This window comes from Astatotilapia calliptera, chromosome 3, assembly GCF_964374335.1.
Source record: "Astatotilapia calliptera chromosome 3, fAstCal68.1, whole genome shotgun sequence".
In the NCBI taxonomy this organism is placed as follows: domain Eukaryota; kingdom Metazoa; phylum Chordata; class Actinopteri; order Cichliformes; family Cichlidae; genus Astatotilapia; species Astatotilapia calliptera.
In genome coordinates this window covers 2,190,159-2,201,986 of record NC_137424.1, presented here as the reverse complement: position 1 = coordinate 2,201,986, position 11,828 = coordinate 2,190,159, and the positions used below count along the sequence as shown (strand labels likewise).

The window sequence follows — 11,828 nt, the reverse complement described above, 5'->3', positions numbered from 1 at the left end:
TTTAATTTCATTTCATTTTAATTTAAAAGTTTAATTGGAATTTTGTACTATGCAAAAACAAAACAAAAAAACAACAACATATTAAACAAACAAACAAACACAGCCAGTGCCTTCATTTGTCCATTACATGTCAGACATAGCACTGACCCTTAGTCCCTTGCTCATCAGCACATGCTTTCAAAAAGAACTCCATGTCCTCTGCAAACTGAAACAAAGAGGAACAAGTCCCTTGCTCCAGTGTCTTCTTCCTCTGACATGTCTCTTAAGACCCTCTGCTGGTCCCCTTGATTTAAGGACAGATATTTGGGCATTGTTACGTGTCCACGGAAAAGTGCCTTATTTTGGACAACCCACTGCACAGCAGGACGCAGATCTTCAACAACTGCTGGCTCCTGTGTCAGGCAAATGGGGATAAAAACATAGTTATTTCTCTGTTGCAGAACAGTTTTTTAACACTTATTCAAATGTCACTAAACATGTAATTACACTGCTATTTAAAGTGAATACTGACCTGACCGACTTCCTGGAACTTTTTCAGTTTGAAAATGGGCACGTGTTGTCCTGCAAGCACAGCTTTGGCTTCCTCTCTCCAGTGTGCAAATAGCTTGCCAGAGCTTAACAGAAAATGTTGATATTGTTAAGGTGTGTAAACTTTGACACAACATAGAACAGAAGTCAAAATATAAATACCTCCTGGGATCAAAGTTCTCCATCAACAGCAAGCACCACCATTTACGCAAGTAGGGCATGTCTGACTGTAAAATATTAATATGAAACATATTTAACAACTTTCAAAAGATTCAAGACTCCATTGCTGTGAAAGTAAATAGAATACTTACTATAGTATAGTCAAATGAAGCATCCAGTGCCACGTACAGAGCAGACTATTTGGAAGAAAAAATAAAAATGTCATTTTTTTAGAAGCTTAAATTAGCTTCTGTATGAATCTCAAGAAGAGAAGAGAAAAATTACCATCAGCATGAAGATCCCACAGTCCATCGTCTTGGCTTGGAAAACCCTGTATTATATTGAAAATAAAGGCTCGTTAATAAAATCCCTTAAAAGAAGACTAGTGTAATTCATATTATTCACCATACACTTAAACTAGCACATACCTTCAAGTCAAAGCTCTTTTTTTTTGACCACTGCCCGGGAATGATCTTCACTGCAAGATTCCTTTTTTTTAAAAAGACAGTTACATTCACAAGTTAACAGATGTCATGATGATGGGTGTGAAATGTTTATTGCTAATAGCACCAACTGTAACTACAGGCCTTAGGAACACGACCTCAACAAAACAGCATAACAAAATGAAAAAGTACAGTCACATGCTCACAGTTGGTCAAAATAAAGCATTTACAGCTTTAAGTTAAGGTTGGCATATTTTATAAACTAATTTTTAATGGTGTTTTATGTTAAACTAGAACATTTGAAGACCCTATTTATGTCTGAAACTCATCTAAAGACAGCATCACTAACTTGATCATAATGTGAAGATGAGAAATAGAATAAAATGTTGAAGCATCATGCTGATATATCCATCCATCCATCCATTCGCTTCCGCTTCTCCTTTTCAGGGTCTATCCCAGCTGTCATAGGGCGACAGACTGGACAGGTCGCCAGTCTGTCGCAGGGCCAACACACAGGGACAGACAGCCATTCACACTCACATTCATTCACACATTCACACCTAGTGGCAATTTGGATTATCCAATTAACCTATCCCCACAAGCTGCATGTCTTTGGACGGTGGGAGGAAGCCGAAGTACCCGGAGGGAACCCATGCAAACACGGGGAGAACATGCAAACTCCACACAGAAACTTGCTGATATAGTTCATAAAAAAAGCATGTGAATGTACTGTATGTGTGAACTCTCAAGATCAGCAGAACATGATCTGGGATGCACTTAACCTGGAACACTGAACAGGTTCCTGAAAACTCCGGAACAAACCAAAAATGCTTATAAAAATGTGACCTCAAAAGTGAAACATATTGTTGGCCACCAAATCCTGCCTTGGTGTATAATGGGTCAAGAAAGAGGATTTCTCTTTTAGGTGGCTTCAGTACCTAAAAGACAGTTAGCCATGACTTCAAACCTGAAAACAATGTCATTGCAAGCGATCACAATCAAAGACTTTTGAAACTGCGTCATAATAGCTTGAATACATCTCAGACACATAGCAAAATTCTAACAGTTTGTACGTGTCAAAAAACAAGACTTACACACAACTGGAAATGACCAGGTGTCCAGAGAGGGAGAACTATGATGTGCATCCTCTGAGCATCAGTCTGAAACAGAATTGTATTTTTAAGTATCCTGTATATGAACTCTCACCAGAGTTATAAAAAAAATCATTTTGATTACTTGCTTGTTTCTTTAAAGGACGGTACACTTACAGGAAAGGAGTGCAATGGATCACAGCCATAGGGTGCAAGCCAAGTCCAGGTGACATACAGATTTTCTGTGTAAATGCTTATCCCCTAGAATGTAAAAAAAAAACAACATTTAAAACAACAACTCTTTAAATTAAAGCTTGACAATCATCATATACAACATACAGTACCTTTGACTGAACAATTTTAGTGATAAGCTCAAAACAGCCATTTCCAATCTGAAACAGAAAAAACAGAAAAAATCATGAATCATGAATTATTATTTCATATTCGTAGAAAAAAAAATACTTACAGTCGATTCCATTTGTTTGTTTAAACCCAGTGTCCAAAAATCTGCCCACGTGAGGCATCCAGACGACCTTTCAACCATCAGCTCATCTTTGGGTCTGCTGATGTCCAGAACATAGTTGAGCTAAAAAAAACACATAGGTGTCATAGACTGTGGATGACAAAATCAGATAAGCACTAAAAGTTGCACTTTGCGACATCTGAAAACTTTAACGTACAAGCTGTTGTTGGCCAGGGTGCGGTACAAAACACCATGATGAATGGCTGGCCAAAATGTTCTCAGGCTTTGTCAGAGCTTTGCACGGTCGTCCACACAGGTCAGGAAAAGTTACATCTGTTGAGACCTTCTATTGGCTTTCTTGTTGTCAACTCTTTCCTGAGGTTCTATAGGGATTTTAACAGGTTTCAGACAAAACACTACATAGAATGCATATTAAATGCATACAAATGCAAGAAAAATAAGCACTATTTATAGAAGGAAATTAATTTGAAACAGCATGTAACAAATTTGTTTATGAGCCATCAACTACAACAAGATAACAAATGCAAGATTATTATTTCACCTATATATGACAATCACTATTCAAAATAAGAAATTTTACCAGTGTCACCAGACATTGAAGGTGCTGGGTTCAACACCGTTTCTGTGATTTCTCTGGGTTTATTGCACACCTGTGGGGCTAGGTACACAAAGAAAAGAATATACACACAGAGATAGGAACAAATCTAACATGTAAACAATGGTAGCGTTCTGGTCATGAGACAATGCATGTACTTACCTACGACAGCTTGACCCAGTGCCAACAATGAGATATTGATCTGTGTGTTTCTCTGCCATGGAGCACGATGAAAAAACATTAAAATAAGAAGGAATGTTGTTGTAACGCAAAAAAAAGTGGCAACATGATCATTGTAAGAAAACTAGACGATTCCTAGAATTATGAAATCACTAACGGCAAATTTATTTAAGAAAGACTCTGTCCCAACCTTTGCGATCAACTTGCAAGACTTCCACGGTATCCATGCGTGTTTACGGCTACTGTGGAGGTCACGTGCTTCCGGCTACTGTGGAGGTCACGTGTATCCGGTTACTGTGGAGGTCACGTGTATCCGGTTACTGTGGAGCTCCACGGTGGCTGCAGCCAGACCCTTCTCCTCAGAGGTCTTGTTCTGAGTATTCACAGCAGCTGTAAGCTTCTCCAAGATCTTATCTGTGTTGCACTCAACGAGCCCATTTTGAGAAACTCACGCCTCGTCCCATCATTTCAATCCCAGCAGGCAGCTTTGTGGGGGTTTGGACAGCCGGTTCCACTTCCTTAATTCTTCGATAAGCCAGGGCCAAGCCAGCTCCGATCAGCAAGAACCTGTCATGGTCCGGGTGTGTGCCAGTGTGTCTCCCTCCGAGCCGGCGTCTCCACCCCTGGGAGGGGCCTCAGTGTTTTTGCTGATCGCTGACATCTGTGGGTAATTAGCCGGGGGACTCTTAAGGCCAGCGTTCTCAATCTCTCTTCGCCAGATTCTCTGCTAAACATCAGTCAGTGCAGGCCACCACCATAATTTCCTTACGTGTTTTTTTGTGAATCACCTTTGCTTCACTGTATGTTTGTTTTTTGTGCGCCTCCCTTTTTCAGCTACACCTACTGTTAAACCCCTGGCGAAGAGCTTCTACTTGGATGCTGGACCTTCTGGCAGTCCCTCAGGCTACCACCAAAACTACCTACCTGCCTCTCTGCCTCCACGCCAGGAGTTTTTGGATTTACACACCCGGATTACTCCCCCTCTATGTCATCTCCGACCTCCGTTGGCAAGTACGCAGTACGAAGGAGGATTTTGAGCCAAACAACATATTCATATGCCTCCTTATCTATGTTTGAACATTTGCATTCTGTTACAGTGACCCCGACCTTTTCCTGGACCTTTTGTGACTTGCTTTCCAGTCCAATCCCCGGAATAGCTGTCCTTTCTGACCCGGACCAGATCATTATTTAGTTAACGTCTACGCTCACCTTTTGTTTATGAATATTTCGTGTGCACATTAAAACATTATTCTTAAAATATATTTACGAGCTGTTCGGCGTCTTGCGTTTGAGTCCTGTCACTCGTCTGAAACGGTCCCGGCCGTAACAGTAGAATCTGGCCAGCAGTTATGGACTCAGCAGACGCGGAACGGTCAGCCATTCAGAGGCAGGGGGCGATATTAGGAAGTCATGAACAATCTATTCAGTTCCTGTTAGCCCAGCAGCAGACTCTTAGAGATGGTCAAAGTAAAATACTGGAGACCCTCCAGGCTCTACAAACTGATATTTCTACTGCTGCTGGTTCCGCCTCGGGCCCCGCGGGCCAAGACTCCGGTACACCAGCTCCTCTGCCTCAACCTGTTGCCGTTGCATCTCCACCTACATCAGCTTTCCGTGATGCTACGTCCCCGGAGCCCGAACCATTCTCAGGGGATCCAGGGAGTTGTAGCGGGTTTTTGCTTCAGGTTGACCTTGTTTTCGGTCGTTCTCCGCGCACATTTGTTGCGGATTCTAATAAGATATCTTATTTGGTGGGTAAACTGCGTAATCGTGCACTTAAATGGGCGGAGGCGTATCTATCGAAGAATCCTTTGTTAACCTGTTCTTATGAGGTGTTTTTGGGGGAATTCCAGAAAACGTTTGCGCACCCCATTTCTGAGGGTAGTTCTGCGCAGAGGCTGCTGGATCTTCGCCAGGGCCGTCAGAGGGTTGCTGATTTTTTGATTGATTTTCGTACTGCTGCCGCCGAAACCGGTTGGCCTGACGACGCTCTGCGTGGGGTGTTTTTCCGGGCATTGAACGAGGGTATGAAAGACCAGCTTGCCTCCCGTGATGAGCCAAAATCTTTTGAGGAACTGGCGTCCCTCTCCCTTCGCATTGACAACAGGTTGCGTGACAGGGAGAGGGACAGGAACTACAAATCCCAGCGCCGTTTACCGCGCTCGTTTCCGGGTACGTCACCGTCGCCGCCTCCGACTGTGGACTCGCATGAGTTTGTCGCCTCGGCTTACGTCACTGATCCCGAGCCGGAGCCTATGCAGATTGGCTGGTCACGGTTGACACCGGAGGAGAGGGAGCGGCGGCGTCGGGCTCATGCCTGTTTTTACTGTGGCTCGCTGGAACACTTGATTGCTGCATGCCCGAAGGAGGGAAAAGGTGTCGCCCACCGGTAGAATCGGGGATACGGGTGGGCGGTTCGAATTCTGGTCAGAAACCCCGTTTACAACTCCCTGTCACCTTGGAGATGCTACAGAGTACTCATTCGTGCACAGCCTTATTAGATTCTGGTTCTGAACAGAATTTAATCAGTCTCGATCTCGCTGAACGATTAGGCGTTCCGCTCGTGCGCCTTGAGCCGCCCATTCCAGTTAGAGCGATTAATAACCAGGTTTTCACTAGAATTTCTTTTCGCACTGGTCCAGTGTCACTGTGCACTTCGGGGAATCATAGGGAAAAACTCACCTTTTTTGTCCTCGATTCACCTGATACTCCGCTCACTTTGGGTTATCCCTGGCTGTGCTTACACAATCCGCACTTGGATTGGGAGGGGCAAAGGGTTGTCAGCTGGAGCCCTTTTTGCCACTCCAATTGTCTGACTTCCGCCCGTTTTCCCGGCCCGGGGGAGGCTACGGGGACTGACGAATATGTCCCCGATCTCTCAGGGGTGCCGCCTGAGTATCATGATTTGCGGGAGGTATTCAGTAAGATCAAAGCGCAGTCCCTACCGCCCCATCGCCCTTATGACTGTGCGATTGATTTGCTCCCCGGAGCGTCCCTGCCCAAGAGCCGGTTATATAGTATCTCTAGGCCTGAACGTGCTGCGATGGAGGAGTATATTAGGGATTCACTAGCGGCTGGGTTAATCCGTCCGTCTTCGTCCCCCGTGGCGGCGGGGTTTTTTTTTGTAGACAAGAAGGATGGGTCTCTTCGGCCGTGTATTGATTTCAGGGGCTTGAATGACGTCACTGTTAAAAATAAGTATCCCTTGCCACTCATTAGCTCCGCTGTTGAATCGCTACAGGGTGCCACGGTGTTCACTAAGTTAGATCTTCGCAATGCTTATCATTTGGTGCGAATCCGTCAGGGAGACGAGTGGAAGACCGCGTTTAACACCCCCCTGGGTCATTTCGAGTATCTCGTTATGCCTTTCGGTTTAACGAACGCTCCAGCGGTGTTTCAGGCCCTAATAAATGACGTCCTGCGGGATTTCCTCGACCGTTTTGTGTTCGTCTATTTAGATGACATTCTTATTTTTTCTAAGTCTTTGGCTGAGCATCATTCACATGTCCGTGCTGTCCTTCAACGCCTCTTGGAAAACAGACTGTATGCCAAGGCTGAGAAATGTGAGTTTCATTTGACATCGGTCTCTTTCCTGGGATACATCTTGGCAGGGGGGCAGGTGAAGACGGATCCGGCTAAGGTGAAGGCGGTCACTGACTGGCCTGTGCCTTCTACTCGCAAGCAACTCCAGGGGTTTTTGGGATTTGCGAATTTCTATCGTCGGTTTATAAGGAACTACAGTCTAGTGGCGGCTCCGCTTACACGCCTTACCTCTACGAAGCTTCCGTTCGGCTGGTCCGCCGAAGCTGACAGCGCATTCACGGAGCTGAAACATCTGTTTTCAACTGCGCCCATCCTCGCTCAACCCGATCCGTCTAAGGCTTTTATTGTGGAGGTGGATGCTTCTGATGTGGGGGTGGGGGCTGTGCTTTCACAACGTGCCGGCCCCTCCTCTAAGCTGCGGCCGTGCGCCTTTTTCTCTCGGCGGCTTTCACCAGCGGAACGGAACTATGATGTGGGGGACCGGGAGCTGCTTGCCGTTAAGTTGGCGTTGGAGGAGTGGCGTCATCATCTGGAAGGCGCGGCGCTACGGTTCCTGGTGTGGACGGATCATAAGAACTTGACGTACCTGCGCGGTGCGAAGAGGTTGAATGCACGTCAAGCTCGTTGGTCGCTGTTTTTCGCACGTTTTAACTTTTCCATTTCCTATCGCCCGGGTTCCAGAAACACCAAACCGGATGCCCTCTCTCGGCAGTTTGACTCTGACACGGGTCCGGCGGAGTTTTCCACCATTCTTCCGGCCGGCTGTACGGTGGGAGCTATTACCTGGGAGGTGGAGGATGCCATCGACCGGGGCCTCCGGACGGAACCGGATCCGGGCACGGGACCGCCTAACCGGCGTTTTGTTCCCGCGGCTGCTCGCTCCAAGGTACTGGAATGGGTGCACGCTTCGAGGTTTGCGTGTCACCCGGGCAGGGGCAGGACGACTTCTATGGTTAAGAGACATTTTTGGTGGGCCACTCTGGATAAAGATGTTCGGGAGTATGTGGCTGCGTGCCCTGTGTGTGCCAGGTGTAAGTCGCGTACTCACCGTCCTGCTGGGCTGTTGCAGCCGTTGTCTACGCCTCATCGCCCTTGGTCCCACATCGCCCTGGATTTTGTTACGGGACTCCCGGTTTCGGCTGGGAAGACCACTATTCTCTCGGTCGTGGATCGGTTTTCTAAGGCTGCTCATTTCGTCGCTTTGGAGAAGTTGCCCACTGCGGCTGAGACGTCTACGTTGTTGTTGGACCATGTTTTTCGGCTTCATGGCATTCCTGTGGAAATAGTTTCGGACAGGGGTCCGCAGTTCTCGTCCCAGGTTTGGGGTTCTTTTTGCACTGCTTTGGGGGCCAGGCCTTGTCTGAGCTCTGGTTACCATCCTCAGACGAACGGCCAGACGGAACGTTTAAATCAGGAGCTGGAGGCCGCGCTCCGCTGTGTGACCTGTCATAACCCTGCGACTTGGGCCTCGTATCTGCCGTGGGTGGAATATGCCCACAACTCCTTGGTTTCGTCTGCTACTGGGTTGTCACCGTTTGAGGCCTCTTTGGGTTATCAGCCGCCCCTGTTTCCGGTGGAGGAGGCTGATCTTGCTGTCCCCTCGGTCCAGCATCATCTACAGCGCTGCCGTCGGGTCTGGTCTCGTACGCGGGAGGCGCTGTTGCGAGCTGTGGCTCGCCAACGTAGCTGTGCCGACCGTCGCCGGTCTCCTGCGCCTGTTTACTCACCTGGACAGAAGGTGTGGCTCGCTGCGAATGACATCCCTCTCAGGGCATCCTCCCGCAAGTTGTCTCCTCGTTACATCGGCCCCTATTCTGTGGACAGGGTCCTCAGCCCTTCGGCTGTCAAGCTCCGTTTGCCTGCTGCCTTGAGGGTTCACCCGGTCTTTCACGTTTCTCAGGTGAAGCCGGTGGTGTCTAGTCATCTGTGCCCGCCTCCGGTGCCCCCGCCTCCCGCCCGGCTCATTGACGGGCATCCTGCGTTTTCTGTCCGGCGCATTCTGGATGTGCGGCGGCGGGGTAGGGGGCTGCAGTTTTTGGTGGACTGGGAGGGTTATGGGCCGGAGGAGCGTTCTTGGGTTCCTCGTTCTTTGATGCTTGACTCTGTGATGGTTTCTGATTTTCTTAGGTCACGTCGTGGGGCGGGTGCTGGTCGGCCGCCGGGTGGCGTCCCTTGAGGGGGGGGGTACTGTCATGGTCCGGGTGTGTGCCAGTGTGTCTCCCTCCGAGCCGGCGTCTCCACCCCTGGGAGGGGCCTCAGTGTTTTTGCTGATCGCTGACATCTGTGGGTAATTAGCCGGGGGACTCTTAAGGCCAGCGTTCTCAATCTCTCTTCGCCAGATTCTCTGCTAAACATCAGTCAGTGCAGGCCACCACCATAATTTCCTTACGTGTTTTTTTGTGAATCACCTTTGCTTCACTGTATGTTTGTTTTTTGTGCGCCTCCCTTTTTCAGCTACACCTACTGTTAAACCCCTGGCGAAGAGCTTCTACTTGGATGCTGGACCTTCTGGCAGTCCCCTCAGGCTACCACCAAAACTACCTACCTGCCTCTCTGCCTCCACGCCAGGAGTTTTTGGATTTACACACCCGGATTACTCCCCCTCTATGTCATCTCCGACCTCCGTTGGCAAGTACGCAGTACGAAGGAGGATTTTGAGCCAAACAACATATTCATATGCCTCCTTATCTATGTTTGAACATTTGCATTCTGTTACAGTGACCCCGACCTTTTCCTGGACCTTTTGTGACTTGCTTTCCAGTCCAATCCCCGGAATAGCTGTCCTTTCTGACCCGGACCAGATCATTATTTAGTTAACGTCTACGCTCACCTTTTGTTTATGAATATTTCGTGTGCACATTAAAACATTATTCTTAAAATATATTTACGAGCTGTTCGGCGTCTTGCGTTTGAGTCCTGTCACTCGTCTGAAACGGTCCCGGCCGTAACAGAACCCTGTTATCATGGTTTCGAATAGGTAGATATCTTCAGCACTCAGGCTCACCCGAGCCCAGACTTCTCGTTGAGAAAAGGGTGTCAATTGCATTCAGGGACCAGTTGATCAAATCCATAATTCCTCTTTTTGGTTTTAGAGAACAGACTGTGAGAGAGTGTTCCAGGGAAAAGGAATACAACCCCCCCCCCCCCCCCAAAAAAAAAACCACGAGACTAGACAAGGACATAAGAGGCTAAGCAGGGAAGCTAAGGGAGAGGAGGAGGAGGAAAAAAAGTGCGACCGCCTTCGCCGAGAGCAAGAGAAAAACATGCTCCCACTGGCACAGATTATAAAACAACAAAATAAACTACCACAGCTATGCAGATGACACACAAATATATATCACGATGTCACCAGGAGCCCGAGGCCCTGTACAGGCTCTTGGTAAATGCATTGAGGAAATTAATGACTGGTTGTGCCACAATTTTCTCCAGCTAAACAAAAACAAAACTGAAGTAATAGTCTTTGGTGCCAAAGAAAAACGATTACAGGTCACCAGAGAACTTCAATCTATACATCTAAAAACCACAAACCAGGCGAGAAATGTGGGTGTAGTGATGGATGCAGACCTAAACTTAGAAAAACACATTAAGACAATAACAAAGTCAGCTTACTATCACCTCAAGAATATATCAAGGATAAAAGATCTGATGTCTCAACAGGACCTGGAAAAACTAGTCCATGCATTCATCTTTAGTAGGCTTGATTACTGTAACAGCATCTTTACAGGTCTACCTAAAAAATCAGTCAGACAACTACAGCTCATTCAGAACTCTGCTGCTCGAGTCCTCACTAAGACCAAAAAAGTGGACATCAGTCCAGCTCTGAGGTCTTTACACTGGCTGCCTGTCTGTCAGAGGATAGACTTTAAAGTTCTGATGCTGGTCTATAAAGCACTGAATGGTTTAGGACCAAAATACATCAGTGACCTCCTGACCCAGTATGAACCTTCCAGATCCCTCAGGTCATCTGGATCCGGTCTTTTATCAGTTCCCAGAGTCAGAACCAGACACTGAGAAGCTGCATTCAGCTTTTATGCTCCTTATATCTGGAACAAACTCCCAGAAAGCCTCAGATCAGCTGAAACACTCAGTTTATTTAAATCCAGGTTGAAGACTCACCTGTTCTCAGCTGCATTTGAATAAAGCACCAAATCCACACTTTTAAGCTTAAATTTCAAAACTTACATTTAACTACTGATTTTATCTACTGTTCCTTTTTTTTTTTTTTTAAATCATGCCTTTTATTTGTTTTTGGTTTTAATGTCTCTGTAAAGCACTTTGAATCACCTTGCTGTTGAATTGTACTATATAAATAAACTTGTCTTGCCTGAAGTGCCAGAGGCCAATTAAACGATCCATGCATGGCAGAAAAAGTCCATGTGAATGTCTGGTATGAAAGCAGCTCTGATGCAGAATATCAGTTCATTTCAACTATTTTCAACTATTTTGTGACTTATTTAAGGCTAGAGAAGAAAATTTCTATACAGTAATGGCTAAATAAAGAGCTGGGGCTGTTGCCAGTAAACTAGGGGTAATTTCTGTGTTGCGTGCACTTAAGTTTGGCACACAGTGCTTATTAACATCACACTCGAGCATACCCTTGAAAACCGCACACATGCAACACATATTTACTACGTGTGAAACTACCTGGAGAGGTTGAAATGACTCAGGGGAACATTTTTTAACAAAAGGGAACCTGCACTTTGTCATGTGGCAGAACTTTGTGCCATCACAAACTCAATTCGAATAAGTTAAATCTGAATTGCTTAATTTGAACAAAAGCTTTTAAAACTGAATTTGAAATTTGC

At 46.5% G+C, this 11,828-nt stretch overlaps 1 protein-coding gene and 1 long non-coding RNA gene across 3 annotated transcripts; one reads left to right on the top strand and one right to left on the bottom strand.

Moving 5' to 3' along the window:
- Positions 1-4,055, bottom strand: LOC113010179 (uncharacterized). Of its 2 annotated transcripts, XM_080299707.1 has the most exons (14): positions 3,671-4,055; positions 3,463-3,514; positions 3,286-3,363; positions 2,902-3,067; positions 2,688-2,807; positions 2,566-2,613; positions 2,399-2,482; positions 2,225-2,290; positions 1,116-1,176; positions 973-1,018; positions 840-884; positions 691-755; positions 512-614; positions 1-392 (listed from the first exon to the last, which is right to left on the bottom strand). In XM_080299707.1, exons 10-14 carry the CDS (start codon positions 997-999, stop codon positions 165-167), a joined length of 468 nt encoding a protein of 155 aa, XP_080155833.1. In that variant the 5' UTR covers positions 1,000-1,018; positions 1,116-1,176; positions 2,225-2,290; positions 2,399-2,482; positions 2,566-2,613; positions 2,688-2,807; positions 2,902-3,067; positions 3,286-3,363; positions 3,463-3,514; positions 3,671-4,055; the 3' UTR covers positions 1-164. The 2 variants fall into 2 exon arrangements, with proteins under 2 accessions (XP_080155833.1, XP_080155835.1); XM_080299709.1 differs by lacking the exon at positions 3,286-3,363.
- Positions 4,056-4,314: 259 nt separating this feature from the next.
- On the top strand, positions 4,315-4,742 carry LOC145426176 (uncharacterized). Its single transcript, XR_013906905.1, has 2 exons — positions 4,315-4,491; positions 4,578-4,742. It is a non-coding gene; the product is annotated as an uncharacterized LOC145426176 (long non-coding RNA).
- The last annotated feature ends 7,086 nt before the right edge of the window (positions 4,743-11,828 follow it).

What these genes read in the sequence shown, in the direction of transcription:
- LOC113010179 (XM_080299707.1), bottom strand. Translation starts at nt 999, where the DNA reads ATGGACTGTGGGATCTTCATGCTGATG. An exon ending in CTTCATTTGACTATACTATA is followed by an intron (nt 756 to 839) that starts GTAAGTATTCTA and finishes AATATTTTACAG; the next exon opens with TCAGACATGCCCTACTTGCG. An exon ending in AGTTCCAGGAAGTCGGTCAG is followed by an intron (nt 393 to 511) that starts GTCAGTATTCAC and finishes TGCCTGACACAG; the next exon opens with GAGCCAGCAGTTGTTGAAGA.